General features: G+C 36.7%; 1 protein-coding gene across 1 annotated transcript in view; it reads left to right on the forward strand.

Annotated features, from left to right (window-relative positions):
- The first annotated feature begins 21,902 nt into the window (after positions 1-21,902).
- The window catches only part of FCRL5 (Fc receptor like 5), a 55,403-nt gene continuing 52,253 nt past the window's right edge, over positions 21,903-25,052 (forward strand). The window contains exon 1 of the mRNA XM_007458047.1: positions 21,903-21,933. Within this exon, the coding sequence (XP_007458109.1) occupies positions 21,903-21,933 (31 nt within the window). The remainder of the gene's footprint in view (positions 21,934-25,052) is intronic.

Raw genomic sequence — 25,052 nt, forward strand, 5'->3', positions numbered from 1 at the left:
ATTTCCATGATAAAAAGTTAAGCACTCCCAATCTCCCTTACTCTGCTTTACTTTTTTTCTCCACAGCACTTATCACTTTAAAATATGCTATACAATTTGCTTATTTATTATGCTTATTGTATGTCAGCCCTCTAGAAAGTAAGTTAAGGGTAACAACCTTTGTCTTTTTTGTTCATTGATATATCCCAAGCACCTAGAACTGTGCCTGGTACATTGTAGGTGCTTAATAAATACTTCTGAGTGAATGAATTACCCATTTCATTGAGAAGAATAACCACCCTCTCCAGAATGGAAGAGATCTAATGTAAACACTCTACTACCATGTGACAAGTTGGCCCCCCATGGATCTGGCACTTTATCAAACTCTGTCTGGCCTCTGTATCTGTCAGGCTGGGCACTTAAGAGTGGCCAGACTGGCCATGATGAGCACATGCTTATATAACTGAGTACATACTTAACCTCTGCATCTTCCACCGATGCCACTTTTTACATGAACCCTTAGAGTAATCAGTGGAGAAGCCGGGGAAAGAGCTGACTGACGTTCACCTAGGGCAAGTTATCATGTCCCTCAGATTATTGAGATCCTCTTCTGCAGCAAGGCCTTTGGTGAGCATTCATATGAGACACAAATACTCTCATGCTCTGGGTCCAATCAGAGAGGTCCATCCATGTAACTTTTTCCTAACCTCCTAACTTTTTTATTTCCAACGCCCAGATCATATGGCCCCTGCTCATGAATCAGAGTAGACATCCGTCTCTGGATATGTCATCTTCCAGTCAAAGTGGACCTCTAGATGTGCCACTAAAAGTTCTGTCACTGGCAAAACTCTTCTTCACAGTCCAAGTACTCCCCAGATGGGGCTACAGTGTTGCAACAGTCACCTCCAGCTGACACTGGCATATTTAAGCCAGGATAGACTTTTTCCTCCTCTGTCAACTTGTCATAGGGAACTCACCACCAGGCCATAGTTGTTGGTTGAGAGAGAAGTTGGAGAGAGGAATATGAGCCAGTTATTATTTATTCAACTTACTCATACCTTCAGGTGTCAGATCTTCTGTAATCACTTCCACTTGGTGATGGTATGAGTTCTTGATTAGTGGATCAGACATCTTCCAGCTAATGATGAAAGCCCAGGTCTCTGATGTCTCATGTTCAAGTGTTCAGTGACTACCTAAGCAAGGCTACCCAAGAGCTTTTGCAAAAAGATGGTAGTTACTTGAAGAGGGCATAGGTTTGCTCCAAAACCCTAGGGTCATTGACTGTGATTCTCCTGTCTAGGCTTGCTACAGCATCCACAAAACATCCTAATCAGCCTTAGCACTTTTGGACCTTTTGGGTATGCTAGGTCATAAAAGCCAAGGACAGAACTCTAGCCTAGATCAGCTGAAGAACTCTTCCTTTCTCAAGGACTCTCTCAAAGATAACAGCTTTATGGGCAGTTCAGTTATTGAGTCAGAACAGGGCCACCAGTATGATATATGTTGCTTCCAATATCCAGAGGTCTGGGTTGGGCTTCTTTCTTAACAGAATGCAGTAATAACTAATCTTACTTTGAGAGGACTATCTCAATATGCTGTAGAGGGCCAATAATACTGCAAAACCCAGAAAAGGAAGGATAACATGTTAAGAGAATTTTTTACATTTATGAACTTATAATAGCAAAAACCTGGATATTTTGCTGAGGATAGTAGACTAGGGATGGAGGAAGGTAATTTTCTTTGGGGCTAAATTAATTGATATAGTTTCAATTGGTAGAGATCCTGGATTCAGTATATGAACACAAGCAGCTAGGAGTGGCCCTAAATAGTTGCTCTCTTGGAGGATCAAAAATTATACTCAACAGTGGCCTAGGTTAAATGAGGTTGAGATAGCAACTATTTATTGGTATAATGTAGTGGAAAGATTCAAATATTAATATAAATGAGATTGCTGAAGTGGATTTATCACATATGACCCACTTGCATACACTCTGACTATATCTCCCAAGAGGGCCTAGAGGACACCCCTTTCCACACATAGCAGTGAAAAATACATTAGTGATAAAAGTCCAAGCATCTTTGTGAAGCATAATAGAAATAGGCAAAGGTGAAGATACCACTTCTGAAATAAGCTCCCTGATAATGATGGAGTTCAGTGTAGCAGAGTCCAAGGAAGGTGTGTCTACTATAATAGGACGCAAGGTCAGAATGGTAATTAGAATACTATGGCTGAAAAGGACTTTGAATCGTGGTACCAAAATAGATGAGCAAGCTATATATGTACAACTTAAAACAAACTGGACGCCTGAAAGGGATTTAATATGGGGTATTAAGGGGCAGGTTGGAGAATGAGGCTCTAGGCTGAGCCTCCAAGGGCAACTCCCAGAATAAAACTGCCAACTTGGCCTGGCAAGAGAGCAGCCACTGCAAGATCCACAGGATCTCAGCTGCTACTGGCAAAGTTCCAAAACTGAGAACCTGCTATAACTTCCATTCAACACAAAAGCCTCTCCTTCTGCAGCTCAGAAAAATCAAAACATCCAACTCTACCATGCATCTTCCAGAAGAGCTCACAGCTGCAATTTCATTACACCGAAGTCCATTTCTAGATCTGGCAGGTGATCTGTTTAGTGAAGGAGAGGCTACATGCAGAAACCCTAGCTTCACCCTTCTAGTCTCTATTGAGTAAGAAGTCACATAGAAAGCATTGGTATTAAGAAAGCCATTCATCATGACCTTCCATGACAGTTCTTTTAGAATGGTGTGTGTGTGTGTGTGTGTGTGTGTGTACTTTTAGTGTAACTAGTAAAAGTCACAGGCTGGAGAGTGTATCAGAATGAATATGGACTTTTAAATCCAAAAGATTTCAGTTCAAGCCTTGAATGCGCCACTTATAAGTTCTTTGATAAGTTACTTAAATTTTCTGGGTTCAGTTTCTTTCTATGTGAAATGAAGATGCTATGTACCTTGTACAGCCATTGTGAGCACATTCCTACTCAAGGCTTTTGTCCTAGCAGTTCCCTCTGTTTGTAATGATTTCATCCTGATAACCACTACTTGTTTCCTGTCAACCTTACTCAAATGTTATAATCCCCACAAGGTCTTCCCTTATCACCCATTTAAGTTAGCCACATCTCCTAACCCCCATTAATTCCTCTTCTTCTTATGCTATTTCATATTTCTCCAAAGCACTTTTACCATCTGACATTCTAAGAGTTTTTCTTATTTGTTTATTACCTGATTACCCAAAGTATAATTTATGCTCTATGCAAACAGGGACTTTGTTTTGTTTACTAATGTATCCCTAGGGCCTCTTTCAGAGCCCAATACACAATACATGGTAAGCACTTAATTAACACTTGTGAATTATTAGAATTATATAAAGCAATGAATATGTGCTTGATAATGTGCCTTTTGCATATAAGCATTCAAAACATATTATTAATATTAGTATGTAGTAAGCCATTGATGTATTTTCTAGGTCAACAAATATTTATTGTGTACTTAATATACCAAACATAAAGATTGATCAGAAAAAGTGTTTCCCCTTAAGATGTTTCCAAACATCTTACTGGAAGAGATGGATACATAAGGAGATAATTCCCATATAATATGAAAGTAACATTAGACGGAGCACTTAGCCCATGTGCTAGGGAAAGTAACATTAACAGTGTTAACAGCACTTCCCTGGTGGTGGAGTGGTTAAGAATACGCCCACCAATGCAAGGGACACAGGTTCAATCCCTGGTCCAGGAAGATCCCACATGCCTTAGAGCAACTAAGCCCATGCATCACAACAACTGAGCCTGCACTCTAGATCCTGCGACCCACAACTACTGAGCCCATGCACACGACTACTGAAGCCCTCACGCCCTAGAGCCCATGAGCCGCAACTACTGAACCCACATGCTGCAACTACTGAGCCCACAGCCTAGAGCCTGTGCTCCGCAACAAGAGAAGCCACCGCAATGAGAAGCCCATGCACCACAACGAAGAGTAGCCCTGCTCACCACAACTAGAGTTGTGGCGCACAGCAATGAAGACCCAATGCAGCCAAAAAAAAAAAAGTAAAAACAAAAAACAGTTGTAACTGATGACCCTAGAAGTCTTAGGAGCTTTCCAAACAAAGCATCACTTGCTCCCAGGATGAAGGGCAAAACTGTGCTCCACCCAGTCATTCAGGAACCTAGGCTGCTTACATCTCATGATACTGTCATCTTCTGGGCTTCCAATTTCTTTGCAAAAAGAGAGAGAGTGTGGAAGGTCACCAGAGAGACTTTAGGGGCCAGCCCTGAAAGTGGCATGCACTCATTCCTCCCATAGTCCATTGACCAGAACTTAGCCACAGTTTCCTTGCCTAACTCAGGGGTGGGAAAAGCAATCCACCTGTGGCCCGGGAAGCAGAAGACACAGATCTGGTGAACATCCCAGCCAGTCACTGCCCGACTCAACCAAGGGAAATTTTTCTGGAAGAGATAGTACACAGTGATTAAGAGAGTATTAACATGTGGGAGCCAACCAGATCTGAGTTCAGATCCAGGTCACAGTTCATAGCTATGTAACCTTAGTTAAGTTATTCAAATAACTCCTTAGAGATTAAAAATGGGAATAACTGTAGAATCTAGTTCATAAACTTGCTGTGAGGATTAAAAGTGTGGAGTCTTAAGCATAGTGCCTAGACACAGTAAACATTTAATAAATGTTAGCCGTCGGAGGAGGAGGAAGGAAGAATAGAAAGAAGAGGAAAAGGAAACTGAGTTGGAAAACTAGACACAGAAAGGATGGGCTAGGGAATGAAGAAAAGGACTTGAGCAGACATAGAAAATGTGCACAGGCATAAAACAGAAAAATGTGTTCAGGAACTTACAAGCAGTTTAGTACATTTGCAAAGTAAAACTCTGTTTACTGGAAAATTGGGTCAGTCTGGAAAGGGAGAGATCCCAGTAGCCTTGGTGCCATCAAGAGCTTTATCTTGTAACCACAGGGAACCACAGATGTTTTAGTCAAACCATGTGTCTCAGATTTGTCCTCCAGAGAGATCTTTCTAGTGGCTGTGTCAAAGACAACTTCATGGTGGGAGAGCCTGGAGACAGGGAGAGTGGTTAGGTACTGTTACTGTCATCAAGGTTAGATGAACAGGGCAGAGCCACAGATGTAGTAGAGGGGAGGGGCACACACCTTGTTTTATAGGAAACTCAGTAAAAGCAGTTATTGATTGGAGGTGAAGGAAGGCATCTAGGACAAGTCCCAGGAATTTGGCTTAGGCAACCAAGGGAATGACGATGCCATAGATGAAGACAGACTGAAGTATCATAAAAACTCCTTGGCATAAGTGCAGACTCACCCAGCTCCTCTCAGTGCTGCATTTTACGTGCCAGGATTTTATTTACCAAAAAAACTTGAAGAAAATTTAAGATTCACATTCAGATTTCTCTCCTCCTGGCCAATCACTTTGTGGCCTAGACTTTTTTTTTCTTTAAACAATTTGAAATTCCCTGCCTTCACTCTTGAGTCATTAAAATGTTTACCTAGATAATCTCTACAATATTTCAATCTTGTATATTTGGTGATTCTGCTGTGCACACCATCAGCCTTCAGTTCTCATTAGCTCCATACCAGTTTCTTGCTTATTATATTTAATAAAATCTCTAAAGCTAAGCATGACCTTGAGATAAGATGTAAAAACAGCCCCCACCCAAATGTCAGTTCAAGAGTCTCAGAAAGAGGAACCCCAGGATAAATATATCATTTATGTTTATGCAAAAATGTGTTGTGTCTTCGGACTTCCCAGAGGCATGGAAAAATAACACCTCAGAAATTTACATAAGCTGGAGGGGTAAGGGGAAAGCCTCAAACCAGTTGGCTTCTATTATTTTCTGGCTAAAAAAATGAGAATTTTCATTATGAAAAGAAGTTAGCTCATTTGCATAGGGCCTCCTTCCCTAAGAGCACAAGTTGCCCAAGTTCTCCCCAGGAAGTTATTCAAGACCACCAAGAAGAGAGCAGAGTTAGATGCAGGATGTTACATAACTTTTGTGGCCCAGTGAAAAGTGAAAATGCAAGACCCTTTGTTCAAAAACCAAGAGAAAAAAAGTGATGCTAAATGTACTAAAATATAAAGCTTTTTTTTTTCTTTTTTCCATGGTCTCTGTCTCTTCTTGTCATGCTATTTAAGGTCATTATAAGAAAAGAAAAAACAAAATTTTAAATCATTAGCATGAATTTTATGTTTCACCTTTATATTTTGCAATGCCAGCTTTAACTGCAAATGTGAGAGTATTTCACTCATGTAGAACCACAGAAATTAGACAATTTGTATTTCATAGTTCACTCATCATATGTATTTTGTTCTTTTGAGAACAGTGGAAATTCTGCAAAACAAAACCTCTCAACTTTTAAAATTTCATTTCTTAATATGAGCACATTATGCCAACACTTTCTATCTTTAGACTACTGACAAGTAAGGAAAGACTGAAATATAGAGATTGTCATATCTTTCCCTTTTCTTTTATGTTATTTTCAGCTTACTTGATTAGCTAGTATAGGGAAGTACCTTATATTAGGGTTCCTTGGTTGTTGAAGTTTCTTAGAACACGATTGCCTTCTTACTATGTTTAAAGCAAGTTCTGGTTCAAACGGAAAGCATGGCTTCTCAGGGCTGTTAGTCACTGATGTAATATGTTTACTTTGTACTCCCTTTGAGTCTTGCTGACTCACACATATTGTGGATGCAACAGGAATTCTGTGTTCCTGGGGTATTTGAATGCTATTTGCATTTGGGCAGCAAGGAAAGTGGACACACCTATAGCAAGTATCTTCTCTGCTCATGTGCTGACTCCATTGCTCTGTCAGACTTCATTTACAAAACACAATTTAAAGATAAAATTATTAGAAATTTCAAGACGGCAACAGCAGAGTGTTAGACCCAGCTCAGGGCCTTTATAAATAAATGTAGGGTCCTGTGTGACTGTACAGATCATATGTTCATGAAACCAGATGTAGTTGTGATGCTTCCAGCAAGTCGTAAGTGGCTAGTCAGAGGTCTTCTCCAATGGACCTTCCAGAATCAAACAGGCCCAGAACAAGTTCTCTCTTTTTCTAAATGCTTTCTAACTAAATATTTGAACCTGTCATTGGAATTTGTGATTATGCTAGTGCTGGGATTAGAAGGCAATTGGATCTGAAAGCCCCGGGGTGAGGGCAGCCTTGGAGAATGTTACCTAACACAAGTTCATATCCGCAACACACAGTGAGGCCAAACAAACTGAAACGTCAGAGTTTGGAGCAGTGAAATGTTTATTGCAGGGCCACGCAAAGAGATGGGTGGCTCATGCCCCACCCCAAAACCCGAACTCCGCAAAAGCATTTTTAAAGTCCAGGCTGGGGGATGGGGGTGGTAACAGTGTATGTGATCAGCTCGTGCAAAATTCTCTGATTGGTTGATGTTGAAGTAACAGGGCGGTTAACTTTACCAGCCCTTGCGCGCCAGTAGGTCTGTGTGCTATGTGCTCATGATCACCAAGTAGTTAATTTCTTCCATTTGGTGGTGGTTTTTAGCATCTGAAAAACTCAGGAAATATGCATGAGATACTATTATCTGGGTACTTCGGAGAGCAGTTAAAGCCAAGGATATGGGGGAGGGGTCTGTCATGGGAAAGCCCCATAGGGTCCTGCTCGGTTACATGAATGGAAAAAAGAGCTGAGTTCAGGGTGGCAGGCTAATAAACTTCATAACTGCCATTTATGCAGCATCTACTATGTTCTTGTGACATACACTTTGCAAACATTTAATGCTGACAACTAGAAGAGAAGTATAATTTATACCTGCTTTATAAATGAGAAAACTGGGACTCAAAATCTTGCATTGTTTGCCCAAAGTCCCCCAGATGGTAACTGACAGAGCTAAGATTCAGTTTCATGTCTATCCAATTCGAATACGAATATTCTTCCCATACAACAAGCTTCCTCCCTGGCCAATGATCAGAGTCTGAATACACAAGGCAGTTGGTGTATTGGGATGTCCAAGTTGGAAAAAAAACACAGAAAGGAGAAGGGTCTTTGTGTGGAGTCACCTTGGCAGGTCCAGCATGTATCTTAAGATGGGGAGAGATTTGCTTGACAAACCCAATGATGGGTGCCTGTTTTGATTACTTTTTCTAGATGAAACCAGGTAGATAAACTAATAAGAAATAAAAATCAATATGAAGTAATGAATAGAGGGTATTCAGAAGTTGAATTAGGTGGAGGAATGGACATAGACTGGAGAACTAGCAAAAAGTTGGAAAGCTGGGGAGCTTTTGTTCTTTGCTACCTGTTCAAGGTAGCAAAGCTACAGCACACAAAAAGAATGTCCAGCATTCAAAGACAGAAGTCAAGGGCAGCCTAATCTGACCTAATATTCCTTCTGGACATGGTTGGGAAAATGGTAGCAAGTATGCAAAGTGACCCACAAGCATGGGTTTCTCACCTCAGAACCCTAGAAAGTTTAACGGGGGATATCAGACATGTTCTTTCTTTATTATCTCTGGCTGTTGCTCTTGTTTATCAGACTCAGGTTGATGTAGACAGTACCTTAAAGGAAACTGAAATATTCAAGGAGATTCTTAACAAACCTTGTAATCCTAGCCAAGAAGGTTCAAAAATCAAAGCATACATTCACAAAGTACTGATGAATGCTAAAACACAGATGAGCCTTGGAAGCATACTAAGTGACCACATATTGTATGAATCAATTTCTATGCTCAGAATAGGCAAATCTATAGAGAAAGAAAGTAAATTAGTAATCTGTTGCCTGGGGCTGTGGGTGGGAATGGAGAGTACAAATGGGTGCCAAGTTTCTATTTGGGGTAGTGGAAATTTTTTAAAAATCAGATTGCGGTGATAAAACAAATGGATTTTATCATTGAAAATTATACTTCAACAGAGTTATTAAATATATAGGCATTCACCCAGTGATTTTTAATAAGCATTAATTACCACAAATAAAGACAATTAGGTAAAAAGGCTGTAGTGTAGAAAGTCAATAGAAGTTTGAAAGAACAGCAGATTTTGGTTTCATGCAGGTCTGGGTTTTGAATAGGCTGGCACCAACCTAATAAGATGGGTGGTGTTGTCTCCTTTATAAAGATGAAGAAACTTGGGATCAAGTTTGATAATTTGCTCGTGATCATCCCTCTTGTAAGTGGCAGAGCTCTGAGTCTCTCTGGTAACAGAGCCTGTGCTCCTTTACCTCTCTGTCACGACAGAACGTTGCCGGTTAGATTTTCCTTCAGGAAAATGACCTGATGGTAATATTTAAATTCTCCCTTTGTCCAGATTTGTTTATGCTGCAACACTCCCTCTTCATCTCTGTCAATCCTCTCTCATCACTGTATCTGACACTTTTTCCTCCAGCTGCCTATAGCCAGAGCACCTGAGAGGTTCCAACCCTTTTCCATATTGATTGACGGACCCCTTGAACTGAAAGGTTTATCCAGTGATCATGAGATTACTGTGGTTAATTCCTCACATCCTACTTTAAATATGTCTCTCCCTTTGTCCTTCAAAAGCCTTTCATTCTAATTTGTACTGTTATAGATAGTACAGTGCTTACTTATAAACTTCAGAATACCAAGTTTCCATTTCCTGCCATCAGGAACCCAGAATAGGTCCTTAATATTGCCCTTGAGATAACCATTTAACCATGGAAACTGTTGCTGCTACAGATGGCTTTAGAGGGGTGCTTTACCTAGATTCCCATTCAAATATTAATGACTGTTGAATATCTGTATTGGATTGGTTATGCTCATTCTCAGACAGATCTGGGCTCCAGACCTGACTCTACTACTTACTGTCTTTGAGTCTTTGGGCTTACAAGGTACTTGAAATTAAGGTACTTAATTTCTTTGAGCTTCAGTTTTCCTCATCTGTAAAATGAGGACAATAATACCCACTTGACAGAACATTGCCTGTGTTATTTCACTGTTTAACTGTTTTCGTGTTGAAGCAAAGATTAAATAAAATAATATATACATAGTACCTGATGTGATGTTGTATTACAGCAAGCATCCAATATATGGTAAGCTATCAGGATAAACATCACTTTCAGTTCAGAATAAAAGCACATCTACCACATTTTACTTTCTGAGACAAACCACAAATGACGAAAAGAGTGAAAAACAAAACTCCATCTTCAATGAAACTTTTTGGGGGAGGAGGAGTTTTAACAAAACATTTTTTCCAAGCATATGTTTCCTTGGTATTTAAACTCATGTGTATTTCAAGGGAAAAAAAATCCATTTCTTTCTGATTCATTTATACTTAACTCATCAGGATGTTACTAGAGAAGTGTTATTGGGTGTCCAGGTCACTTCCTTCCACACTTCTTAAACTTCTGTTACTTCTCTTCTTTCTTTTTTTCATCTTGAATTTGTTGATTAATGTGGTAATATTTAAGGTCATTATGTTATTGTGTTACTATCCACAAATATGATATAACTCTCCATTTATCCAGCTTTTTCATGTCAATAAATTTTACAATTTTCTTAAAGTATTACCAAATCAGGTCCAGCTGCTCACCACTCAAAAATCAATACTCAAGAGAGGCAAATGTTGGTAGGAAGGAAAGTTGCTTTTAATCAGAATGCCGGCAGTCTGGGGAGATGGTGGACTCAGTGTTCCCCAAAAATTGCCTCCCAAGATTCTGCTCAGCCATGAAAGTTTTAAAGGGAAAAGGGGAAGTTATCTCAGTTAATCATTGAGATAGGGGGTCAGAGTCGTTGCCATCCCCCACTGCATGCAGGTTTGTGTGCAGGCTTGTCAAATTCTTGTGATCTTTCTTTTGATATTGTCTTGTTCACACAGTTTGTTCGCGAGATTACTGAAAAGGATGCTAAGGAAGAGATCTGATCATCTGTTAATTACTTATTCTTCATTTCTACTTCTTTGATCTACAGAAAAAACCAACAGGTTAAGCAAGGTATTGTGTGATCAAAAGATTTGAAAGTTGTGCTAGGGCTAGAGATGAGTACAGCATAGGGGTGCCTGGTTTAAGTTTTGTGACAAGACAAAAGGGGCCTCCTGCGAAGAGCTCTTTCCTGCCAAAGGCTGCTTACAAAAAGACTTGTACATTATTTTCCTTTTTTCTTTTCATTCCCTTATTTCTACCACCCTAAACCCCCTGCCTCTTTCAGATTCCACACCTAAGAGAGGCCACATGGTATTTGTCTTTCCCTGTCTGACTTGTATCACTTAGTATAATGCCCTTGAGGTCTACACATGTTGTCACAAATGGCAAGATTTCATCTTTTTTATGGCTGATAATATTCCACTGTGCGTATGTACAAGTTCTTTATCTTTTTATCCATCGATGGACACTTAGGTTGTTTTCATATCTTGGCTATTGTAAATAATACTGCAGTGAACATACAGGTGCATATATTTTTGAGGTAGTGTTTCTATTTCCTTCAAATAAATGCCCAGAAGTGGAATTGCTGAATCATATGGTAGTTCTACCCTTTTCTCCACATCCTCACCAACATGTTTTTTCTTGTCTTTTTGATAATACCTATCCTGATAGGTGTGAGGTGATATCTCATTGTTGTTTTGATTAACCTTTCCCTGATGATCAATGATGTTCAGCACTTTTTCAGATACCTATTGGCCGTTTGTATGTCTTCTTTGGAAAAATGGCTATTCTGATCTTCTGCCCATTTTTAAATTGGATTGTTTATTTATTTATTTTTGCTGTTAAGTTGTATGAATTCTTTATATATTTTGGATATTAGCTCCTTATCAGATATATGATTTGAAAATATTGTCTCCCACTCTGTAGATTACCTTCCCATTTTGTTGATGGTTTCCTTTGCTGCACAGAAACCTTTTATTATGATGAAGTTCCACTTCAAAACCATACTGTTTTAATTATTGTAGCTCCACAATATAATCTGATATCAGGGAGTGTAATACCTCTAGCTTTGTTCTTCTTTTTCAAGGTTGCTTTGGCTATTCAGGGTTTTTGGTGGTTCCATACACATTTTGGGATTATTTGTTCAATTTCTATGAAAATTCCATTGGAATTTTGATGGGGATTGCATTGAATCTATAGATTGCTTTGGGTGGTATGAACATTTTAAAAATACTGGCAGAACATTCTCTGACATAAATCACAGCAGGATCTTTTTCAATCCACCTCCTAGAGTAATGAAACTAAAAACAAAAATTAACAAATGGGATCTAATTAAACTTAAAAGCTTTTCCACAGCAAAGGAAAGCATAAGCAAAACAAAAAGACAACCCTCAGAATGGGAGAAAATATTTGCAAATGAATCAACAGACAAAGGATTGATCTCCAAAATATACAAACAGGTCATACAGCTCAATATCAAAAAGATAAACAACCCAATCAAAAAATGGGCAGAAGACCTAAATAGACATTTCTCCAAAGAAGGCATACAGATTGCCAAGAGGCACATGAAAAGCTGCTCAATATCACTAAAAATTAGAGAAATGCAAATCAAAACTACAATGAGGTATCATCTCACACCAGTTAGAATGGGCATCATCAGAAACTCTACAAACAACAAATGCTGGAGAGGGTGTGGAGAAAAGCGAACTTTCCTACTTTGTTTGGTGGGAATGTAAATTTGTATAGCCACTATGGACAACAGTATGGAGGTTCCTTAAAAAACTAAAAATAGAACTACCATATGACCCAGCAATCCCACTCCTAAGCATATACCCAGAGAAAACCATAATTTGAAAAGATACATGCACCCCAACGTTCATTGCATCACTATTTACAATAGCCAGGACATGGAAGTAACCTAGATGTCCATCAACAGATGAATGAATAAAGAAGATGTGAGATATATATATATATTGTGTGCGTGTGTGTGTGTGTGTGTATACACACACAATGCAATATTACTCAGCCATGAAAAAGAACAAAAGAACAAAATAATGCCATTAGCAGCAAAATGGATGGACATAGAGATTGTCATACTGAATAAAAGACAAGTATTGTATATATATATATAACTGATTCACTTTGCTGTACATGTGAAACTAACACAGCATTGTAAATCAACTATGCTCCAATACAAATTTAAAATAAAATAAAAATACTGATTCTGCCAGTACATGAATATGATATATATTTCCATGTTTGTTTAATTTTCAATTTCCTTCATTAGTACTTGAACTTTTAAATATACAGTTCTTTCACCTAATTGGTTAAATTTATTCCCGAGTATTTTATTTTTGATGCAATTGTAAATGGGACTGTTTTCTTTTTTTTTTTCTTTTTTTTTCTTTTTTTTTGCGGTACACGGGCCTCCCACTGTTGTGGCCTCTCCCGTTGCGGAGCACAGGCTCTGGACACGCAGGCTCAGCGGCCATGGCTCACGGGCCCAGCTTCTCCGCGGCATGTGGGATCTTCCCTGACCAGGGCACGAACCCGTGTCCCCTGCATCGGCAGGTGGACTCTCAACCACTGCGCCACCAGGGAAGCCCCAGGACTGTTTTCTTTATTTCTCTTTCTGATAGTTTAGTTTATTAGGGTATAGAAATGCAGCAGATTTTTTATATTGATTTTGTATCCTGAAACTTTACCGAATTCATTTATTATTTCTAACAGTTTTTTTATTAAGTCTTTAGGATTTTCTATACATAATATCATGTCATCTGCAAATAGTAAAAGATTTACTTCTTCCTTTCCAATTTGGACACATTTTATTTCTTTTTATTGCCTATTTGTTCTGGCTAGGACTTCCAATACCATATTGAATAAAAGTGGAGAGAGTGGACATCCTTATCTAGCTCCTGATCATAGAGGAAGGCTTTCAGCTTTTCAGTGTTGAGTATGATGTTAGCTGTGGGCTTGTCATATATGACCTTGATTATATTGAGGTACTCTTTCCATGCCAACTTTGTTGACAGTTTTTATCATAAATGAATGTTGAATTATTTCAAAAGCTCTTTCTTCATTTATTGAGATTATTAACCTTCATTTTGTTAATGTGGTATGTCACATGACAGAATTGTGGATGTAGAACTTGGAACAGCTGTATCCCACAAGTTTTGGTACATTTCAATTTTTTTTCATCTCAGTTTTTTTATTTCTCTTTTGACTTCCTTCTGACCCAATGATTGCTCAGTAGTAAGTTGTGGGTTTTGTTGTTGTTGTTGTTGTTGTTAACATCTTTATTGGAGTATAATTGCTTTACAATGGTGTGTTAGTTTCTGCTTTATAACAAAGTGAATCGGCTATACATATACATATATCCCCATATCTCCTCCCTCTTGCTTCTCCCTCCCATCCTCCCTATCCCACCCCTCTAGGTGATCACAAAGCACAGAGCTGATCTCCCTGTGCTATGCAGCTGCTTCCCACTAGCTATCTATTTTACATTTGGTAGTGTATATATGTCCTTGCCACTCTCTCACTTTGTCTCAGCTTACCCTTCCCCCTCCCCTTGTCCTCAAATCCATTCCCTATGTCTGTGTCTTTATTCTTGTCCTGCCCTTAGGTTCTTCAGAATCTTTTTTTTTCTTTTTTTAGATTCCATATATATGTGTTAGCATACAGTATTTGTTTTTCTCTTTCTGACTTACTTCACTCTGTATGACAGACTCTAGGTCCATCCACCTCACTACAAATAACTCAATTTTGTTTCTTTTTATGGCTGAGTAATATTCCATTGTATATATGTGCCACATCTTCTTTATCCATTCATCTGTCGATGGACACTTAGGTTGCTTCCATGTCCTGGCTATTGTAAATAGGCTTCGTCCCAGCTTACCCTTCCCCTTCCCCGTGTCCTCAAGTCCATTCTCTACGTCTGAGTCTTTATTCCTGTCCTGCCCTAAGGTTCTTCAGAATCTTTTTTTTTTTTTTAGATTCCATATATATGTGTTAGCATACAGTATTTGTTTTTCTCTTTCTGACTTACTTCACTCTGTATGACAGACTCTAGGTCCATCCACCTCACTACAAATAACTCAATTTTGTTTCTTTTTATGGCTGTAATATTCCATTGTATATATGTGCTGCATCTTCTTTATACATTCATCTGTCAATGGGCCCTTAGGTTGCTTCCATGGCCTGGCTATTGTAAATAGAGGTGCAATGAGCATTGTGGTACATGACTCTTTTTGAATTATGGTTTTCTCAGAGTATATGCACAGTAGTGGGAGTGCTGGGTCGTATGGTAGTTCTATTTTTAGTTTTCTAAGGAACCACCATACTGTTCTCCATAATGGTGGTATCAATTTACATTCCCACCAACAGTGCAAGAGGGTTCCCTTTTCTCCACACCCTCTCCAGCATTTATTGTTTGTAGATGTTTTGATGATGGCCATTCTAAATGGTGTGAGTTGATACCTCCTGGTAATTTTGATTTGCATTTCTCTAATGATTAGTGATGTTGAGCATCCCTTCATGTGTTTGTTGGCAATCTGTATATCTTCTTTGGAGAAATGTCTATTTAGGTCTTCTGCTCATTTTTGGATTGGTTTGTTTGTTTTAAAGATATGGAATGCTTCATGAATTTGCATGTCATCCTTGCACAGGGGCCATGCTAATCTTCTCTGTACCATTCCAATTTTAGTATATGTGCTGCCGAAGCAAGCACAGTAGTATGTTGTTTAATCTCCACATATGTGAATTTTTGTTGTCTTCATGTAATTAATTTCTAGTTTAATATTGTGTTCAGAAAGACACTTGATATGATTTTAATTATCATAAATTTATTAAAACTTGTTTTGTAGCCTAATATATGATCTATCCTGGAAAATATTCCATGAGCCCTAGAGAAGAATGTGCATTCTGTTATTTTTGAGTGTAACTTTCTGTATGTATCTGTTAAGTCCATCTGGCTAACACGTCCTTTAAGGCAGATGTTTCCTTATTAATTTTCTTTCTGATTGATCTATTCACTTATGTAAGTGAGGCATTAAAATCCCCTACAACTATTACTGTCTATTTCTCCCTTTAGGTCTGTTAAAATTTGCTTTATATATTTAGATGCTCCTATGTTGGATGCACAAATATTTATAAATGTATTCTCTTGTTGGATTGACTCCTTTATCATTATGTAATGCCCACCTTTGTCTCTTACTACCGTCTTTGTTTTAAAGCCTATTTTTTCTGATACAAGTATAGCTACTCCAGCTTTCTTTTGGTTCCATTTGCATAGACTGTCTTATTTCATCCTTTCGATTGAGTCTGTGTGTGTTCTTACATCTAAAATGACTCTCTTTTAGACAGTATATATATATGGGTCTTGTTTTCTTATCAGTCAGTCACTCTGTATATTTTGGTTGGAGCATTTAGTCCATTTACATTTAAAGTAACTATTGATAAGTATGTACACATTGCCACTTTGTTAATTCTTTTCTACTTGTGTTTGTAGTTCTTCTGTGTTCCTTTTTTTTCTTCTCTTGCACTCTTCTTTTTTAATAGCTTTCCAAATTTTATATTATTTTTTTTCATTAAGTGAATAATTATTTTAGCTACAAAATATTTAAATATACAAGCAAGTGAAATTATATGTTCAACAAAATTAAATTACAATCATTGATGTGTTTCCAAACATGTTTGTTCTTTTGAATTTATCACACCAAATTTACAAGTGTTAGTTTTTCATCCTAAACAATCTTCACAATTTTTTAGAAATTTAAATGTTATCTTTCAGATAAATTTTAAAATCACCCTGGTATCTCTGTAAAAGTGTACCAGTTTAAATTATAATTATTTTTAATTGAAACATAGTTGACTTACACTGTTATATTGGTTTCTGGTGTACAACATACTTATTCAATATTGTTATAGATTACACTCCATTTATAGTTATTACAAAATAATGGCTACATTTCCTAAGCTGTAGAATATAATTATTTATTTTATACATAGTAGTTTGTATCTCTTAATTCCCTACCCCTATCTTGCCCCTCCCCCTTCCCTCTCCTCATTGGTAATCACTACTTTGTTCTCTATAGCTGTGAATCTTTTTCTGTTTTGTTATATTCGCTTGTTTTGTTTTTAGATTCCACATATAAGTGATGACATACAGTATTTATCTTTCTCTGTTTGACTTATTTCACTAAGCATAGTACCCTCTAGGTTCATCCATGTTGCTGCAAAGGCAGAATTTCATTCTTTTTTTTGGTTGAGTAATATTCCATTCTCTCTCTCTCTCTCTCTCTCTCTCTCTCTCTCTCTCTCTATATATATATATATATATATATATATATATATATTCTATATATATACCACATCTTTATTCATTCATAGGTTGCTTCCATATCTTGCCTATTGTAAATAATGCTGCTATGAACATTGGGGTACATGTATCTTTTTGAATGAGTGTTTTTGGTTTTTTTAGATGTATACTCAGAAGTGGAATTACTGGATCACATGGTAGTTCAATTTTTAGTTTTCTGAGGAACCTCCATACTGTTTTCTACAGTGGCTGCACCAATTTACATTTCTACCAACTGTGTACAAGGGTTCCCTTTTCTCCATATCCTCACCAACATTTGTTATTTGTCTTCTTTTTGATGATAGCCATTCTGACATGTGTGAGGTGATATCTCATTGTGGTTTTGATTTTAATTTTCCTGATGATTAGTGGTGTGTCTGTTGATCATCTGCATTTACTCTTTGGAAAAATGTGTATTGAATTCTTCTGTGCATTTTTAATTCTGTTTTTTGCTGGTTTGTTTGTTTTTGATGTTGAGTTGTATGAGCTTATTGCAAATATTTTCTCCCATTCAGTAGGTTATCTTTTCATTTTGTTGATGGTTTCCTTTGCTTTGCAAAAACTTTTAAATTTAATTAGGTCCCATTGTTTATTTTTGCTATTGGTTCTTTTCCCTTAGGAGACTGATCCATAAAAATATTGCTGCAATTGATGTCAAAGAGTGTTTTGCCTCTGTTCTCTCCTAAGAGCTTTTTCACATATTACATTTAGGTCTTTAATCCATCTTGAGTCTATTTTTGTATATGGTGTGAGAAAATGTACTAATTTCATCCTTTTACATGTAGCTCTCCAGTTTCCCAGCACCACTTATTGAATCTTGTTCTCTTCCTTTGTGGTTTGATGAATTATTTTTTTACTGTTATGCTTACATTACTCTCTCTCTCTCTCTCTCTCTCTCTGTCTCTTGGTATTTACTAAAGGATTGTTTTGTGGTTACCAGGAGGCTTTTGTATAATAACATAACATTCTATTTTAAATTGATAACAACATAAGTTTGATCCCTATATCTCAACATTTTTACTTTCCACCTCACAGTTTATATCTTTATGTCTTGTATATCCCTTAACTAATGATTGTAATAGTTGTTTTTACTGCTTTTGTCTTTTAATCTTTATACTAGCTTTATAAGTGATTAAACCACTAAATTTACTATATATTTACCTTTCCAGTGAAATATTTTCTCTCGTATGTTTTCTTGTTAGAAATTAAACTTTTTTTTTCATTTTAATAAGTCTTCCTAACAGTTCTTGTTAGGCCAGTTTAGTGGTGAAAACTCCTTTAGCTTTTGCTTGTATGGAAAACCCTTTCTCTCTCCTTAAATTCTACCAGATAACTTTTCTGGGTAAAGTATTATTCGTTGGATTTTTTATTTTTTGTTTCAACACTTTGAATATATCATTCTACTCCTTTCTGGCCTACAAAGTTTCTGCTGAAAAATCTACTGTTAGTCTTATGAGTGTTCCTTTATACATAACAAAATATTTCACTCTTGCTGCTCTTTAACATTCTCTCTCTGTCTTTAATTTTGACATTTTAATTATAATGTGTCTTGGTGTAGGTTTCTTTGGATTCATCTTATTTAAACTCGGAACTTCGTGGATCTGAATGCCTATTTCTTTACCCAGGTTAGGGAAGTTTTCATCCATTATTTCTTCAAGATTTCTGCTATTTTCTCTCTCTCCTCTCCTTCTGGGACACCTATAAGTTGAATGTGTGTCCATTGGGTTTTGCCTCATAAGCTACTTAAGCTATCTTCACTTTTAAAAAAAAATTACTCAATTTATTTTTTGCTGCTCTGATTGGGTGAGTTCTGCGGCCTTGTCTTAAAGTTGACTCATCCTCTTTTATGCTTCATCTAGTCTTCTGTTGAATCTGTCTAGTGTATTTTTCAGTTCAGTTATTGTATTCTTCAGCAGTGATTTCTATTTGGTACTTTCTCATATTTTCCCTCTTTTTGTTGAAGTTTTCCTGTGTCCATCCATTCTTCTCCCCAGGTCAGTGAGCATCATTATGACCATTACTTTGAACATTTTATCAGGTAAATTACTTATCTCTATTTCATTAAGGTTTTTTTTCTTTCTAGGTTTTATCTTGTTCTTTTATTTGGAATATATTCCTCTGTTTCTTTATTTTGCTTGACTCTGTTATGGTTTGTATACAGTAGATGAAATGAAGGCCTCTCCCAATATTGAAGAGTGGCCTCATGTAGGAGATAAAACTTATTATTCAACCCTGCTCCAGCTCTTTGTCATCTCTCAAATCTTTGTGCTTCTTCAAACAGATTATTATATTTTTAAATGCTCCCAGTATTTGAGGATATGCCAAGAACTCTCAGAGTTCCTAAGAGGAGTATCTCAGTACCTAGTTTCAAGCTGTTTGGAAGCTCTGTTCTTTTTTCTTAAAATTGTTTTGCCTCTTCAAGGTTTACTGTGCTTCCATACAAATTTTAAAATTGTTTGTTGTGGTCTGGGAAAAAAATGCCATTGGTATTTTGATAGGAATTGCATTAAATCTGTAGATTGCCTTGGGCTAGTATGGTCATTTTAACAATATTAATTCTTCCAATCCAAGAACATGGTATAGCTTTCCATCCACTTGTGTCATCTTCAATTTGTTTCATCAGTGTTTTATAATTTTCTGTATACAGACTTTTTACCTCCTTAGGTAGGTTTATTCCTAGGTATTTTATTCTTTTTGATTTGATGGTAAATGGGATTGTTTCCTTAATTTTTCTTCTGATAGTTTGTTGTTAGTATATAGAAATGCAACAGACTTCTGTATATTAATTTTGTATCCTGCAACTTTACTGAAATCATTAATGAGCTCTAGTAGTTTTCTGGTGGCATCTTTAGGATTTTCTATCTGTAGTATCATTTCATCTGCAAAAAACTATATGCCAATAAAATAGACAACCTGGAAGAAATGAACAAATTCTTAGAAAGATAAAATCTCCCAAGACTGAACCAGGAAGAAATAGAAAATATGAACAGACCAATTACCAGTAATAAAATTGAATCAGTAATTTAAAATTTCCCAAAAAACAAAAGTCCAGGATCAGATGGCTTCACAGGTGAATTCTACCAAACATTTAGAGAAGACTTAACACCTATCCTTCTCAAACTATTCCAAAAAATTGCAGAGGAAAGAACACTTCTGAAGTCATTTTATGAGACCAGCATCACACTACCAAAACCAGACAATGATATCACACAAGAAAAATTGCAAGCCAGATGAAATAAAATTTGTATTTTAAGGCATGAAAAGAAAAAATGACCAGTGAGATTAAAAGAATATCCAATTCACCAATTAGAATATGAAAAGATGCTCAATTGCATAATTCACCAGGGACATGAAAATTAAAACTGCATTAAGATAATCCTAGCACAGTGGCTGAAGTTTACAAGATTATAATACCAATATCAGTAAATATTTTACAGCAACAAGAACTCTCACACACTGGTTGACAAGGTAGGAATTAGCACAACCACTCTTCAAAATAATTTAGTAGTATCTTCTAAACTGAGCCTTCTAAAATAATTTTAAGAGCCAGGAATTCTACTCCCAGGTATATATTCAACAAATATGCATGCCCACATGCATCGAGAGACCTATACAAGAATATATGTAGCAGAGCTATTTGTATTAGATTCAAAAACAAGTAAAAGCTCTTTGTTCCCTTGAGGTCCTCCTGCTGGAGTGAGATGGAATAATCTCTATTTACCCTTATATGCTTTTCTTGTCTCAGAATGAAGTAGGTAGGATATAACATAATGTATGTAAGGTGATATGCATTTGCAGATATGAGATTAAATGTCCCCTTAAGAAGACCAAGATATGGACTCAGAAAGAAAGGGTGGGGAAAACTATTTGAAAATAAGGAGCTGACATTTCTCATGGCAGCTAATGTCTTAGTGATCTTTGCTGTCAGTATACCAGGATGGAAACTTGAGTTTTAAAAATTTATAAAATCAATTCACAAACATAGTAATTTTTTAAAAGTTAAACAGTATAGAAAGACATAAAATAAAATGTCTCTTTCCCATCCATAGTTCTTCAAATATAACCACTATTTTAGGTATACTTTCCAGGAAAGAAAAAAGGATACTTTGTCAGTTTATATACACATGTACTCTATTTTTTACATCTACCCCAATGTGTTAAGACTACAAATACCAATCTACTCCTCACTTTTTTCTCTTCACATTAATCAAGGTTGTCTTGCCTTCTTATATGTGCAACTTTATCTCATTCTTAATGTCTGCATTTTATGTCATTGTTTAGATGTATCAGAATATTCTTAAGCAGTCCTATTATGTTGCTTCAAGTGTTTTGGCTATTATGAATAATGTCACAAAAACATTATTTTAAAGCTATCTTCCATACTTTCCTTAAGGTATTTTCCAAGCAATAGAAATGTGGGGTCAAGGATATGAGCTTTTAAAAAACCCTAACATTTATTTTTTCACTTTGATCACTGGGCAGGAAACTTTGATTAGTAGTTGAGGATGGGTACTTCCACTTCCTTTTTTCTAATTTACTAATGCACCCTGCTTTGAAAAAGCTCCTTCTCAGATGTCTTCCTTGGGGCTACTGTGACAGTGTACAACTGTAAGATCAAGGCCAAACCTGGTATTCCTGAGAAAACCTCTCTTTTGGTCTTAGCCCTGGGCAGGCCAAGTCTTCATGCTGCTGTGGGTATCACTTCTGGTCCTGGGTAAGTAGAACAGCTCAACGTGGGCCCTGGGTGGGGTTGGGACAGCATGTCTCTACCATGGACCTGGCCTTTTCTTGGGGCTCAGCCCCTGCTCAGAGATTCTTTTCTGCCTGGGGAGATTATATTCTCTGGCTTCACTGTATAGCTCAGAGATTTCTCCCTTGAGGCTGAAAGCGTGGTCAGAGCTTCAACTTTACAAAGAAGGAAACCACAGTGACCACAACACTTAAGGGTTTATTCATTTTTTTCTACAACAAATATTACCTGATAAAGTCCAGAAAATGTATTATGTTTGCTTGTTCATATTGTCTCATTCAGAGAAGACCCTAGTTTTATCTCTGCAGAGGAGGAGTGTTTATCCCTTGTATGACAATGCCAGACCATGGTGCTGGACATGGGAGGGAAAGTTTTCTAATACAAAAGATGTCTCCTTCTTTTGCACACAAATGCAATCCACAGCTGTGATTGTCAGAAAAAGAACACAGGGAGGGGGAGACAAAGGCTGAGACTCACAGGGGGAAGTGGGCAAGGCAAGGGAAAAACCTAAGATGCATGACATTCTTTCTTTTTCCCTCCAGGTTTATTGAAGTATAATTGACAAATAAAAATTGTATATATTTAAGATGTACGAGATGTTTTGATATATATATATATATTATGCAGTAATAACCACAATCAGCTAGTTAACATTTCTCTCACTTCACATAATTACCGTGTGTGTGTGTGTGTGTGTGTGTGTGTGTGTGTGTGTGGTATGAACTCTCAGCAAATTTCAACAAAACATTATTAGTCACCATACTCTACATTAGATATCCAGTACTTCTTCATCTTACAACTGAAAGTTCATTTCCTCTGACCAACATCTCCCCAGTTCCCCTACATCCTACTCACTGCCTGGCAAACACCATTTTATTCTCTGCTTTTGTGAGTTCAACTTTTTCAGATTCTACATGTAAGTGAGATCATGCAGTATTAGTCTTTCTCTGGCTTATTTCATTTAGCATAATGTTCTGTAGGTTTATCTATGTTTTCACAATGGCAGGATTTTTTTCTTTTTCTTAAAGCTGAATAATATTCCGCTGCATATATATATATGCAGAGGAATATTATTATACATCACATTTTCTTCATCCATTAATCAGTTGACAGACACTTAGATTGTTTCAATATTTTAGCTACTGTGAATAATGCTGCAATGAATATGGGAGTGCAGGAATCTCATCAAGATACTGATTTTATTTCCTTCAGATACATACCCAGAAGTGGGATTGCTAGATCATATGATAGTTTTATTTTTTTTAGGAACTTCCATACTGTTTCTGCATAATGACTGTGTGAATTTATATTCTTACCAACAGTGTACAAGGTTTCTTCATCAATGCTTGTTATCTTTTGTCTATTTGGTAATAGCCATTCTAACTGGTGTGAGGTGTTATCTCCTGGTTTTGATTTGCACTTCCCTGATGATTACTAATGTTGAGCATCTTTTTATATACTTTTGGACACTTTTATGTCTTCTATTAAGAATATCTATTCATGTCCTTAACTGTTTTTTAATCAGGTTATTTGTATTTTGCTGTTGATTTGTTAGAGTTCCTTAGACATTTTATATATTAACCCCTTATTGGATATATGGTTTGCATATATTTTCTCCCATTTCATAGGTTACTCTTTATATTGTTGTTTCCTTTGTTGTGAAAAGCTTTTACTTTTGATGCAATCCCATTTGTTTTAGTTATTACTTTTGTTTCCTATGCTTTTGGGGTTATATCCAAAACTCATGTCCCAGATCAATGCCAAGAAGCTTTCTCTCTATGTTCTCTTTTAGTAGTTTTACAGTTTCAGGTCATATATTTAAGTCATTAATCTACTTTGAATTGATTTTTGTACATGGTGATATATAAGGATCCAATTTTTTTTTCATGTGGATATTCAGTGTTTGCAGAATGATTTACGGGAAGAACTATTCTTTCCCCCTTGTGTGTTTTTGGCACCCCTTTTGAAGATCAGTTGACTGTAAAGGTGTGGACTTATTTCTGGGCTCTCTGTTCTTGATCCATTGATCTATATGTCTATTTTTATGCTAGCTTTGATTACCATAGCTTTGTAATAAAATTTGAAGTCAGGGAGTATAATGCCTCCAGTTTTGTTCTTCTGGTTCAAGATAGTTTTAGCTTTTAGGGGTCTTTGTATACCTATTTCAGTTTTTTTCTTTGTGATGACTATGGGACCTTATAAAATATAACAGACAATTTAAGTTAAGAAATGTATTTCAATCACATATTAAAACTCTACACTTTTAGTTCTCCCCCCATTTTGTTATAGATATCACAATTTACATATTTTATATTGTATATACATTAACAAATTGTTTTAGCTATAGTTATTTTTAATACCTTTGTCTTTTTAAACTCTTTTCACTAGAATTAAAAGTGATTTATATACCACTATATAGGATGCTATGGTCTGAATGTTTGTTTCCCCTCAAACTTCATATGTTAAAATTTTGACACCGAAGGTGATAGTATTAGGAAATGGTGGGACGTTTGGGAGATGATTATGTCATGAGGGCAGAACCATCATGAAAGAGATTAGTGCGCTCATAAAAGAGGCCAAAGAGAGCCCTCTTATGCTTTCTTCCATATGAGATTATAGTGAAAAGATAGCTGTCTATGATGAAGTGCACTGTACTGGAGATGAGTCTGCCAGTGCTTTGATATCAGACTTTCCAGCCTCCAGAGCTTTGAGAAATAAATTACTGTTGTTTATAAGCTACCCAGTATGGCATTTTTTTCATAGCAGACTGAATAGAATAAGACCCAGTATTCAGAGTAGTCTGAATATAGCTATACAGATCTTCCTCAATTCATGATGAGGTTATGTCTTGATAGACTCATTATAAGTAGAAAATATCATAAGTCTAAAATGCATTTAATGCACCCAGCCTACTGAATATCATAGCCTAACCTAAACTGCTTTAAACATGCTCAGAACACTTACATTAGCCTACAGTTGGGCAAAATCATCTAACACAAATCCTATTTTATAGTAAATTGTTGAATAGTTCATGTAATTTATTGAATACTGTACTGAAAGTGAAAAACAGAATGACTGTATAG

The sequence above is a fragment of the Lipotes vexillifer genome, unplaced genomic scaffold, assembly GCF_000442215.2.
Source record: "Lipotes vexillifer unplaced genomic scaffold, Lipotes_vexillifer_v1.1 scaffold238, whole genome shotgun sequence".
Classification (NCBI taxonomy): Eukaryota; Metazoa; Chordata; class Mammalia; order Artiodactyla; family Lipotidae; genus Lipotes; species Lipotes vexillifer.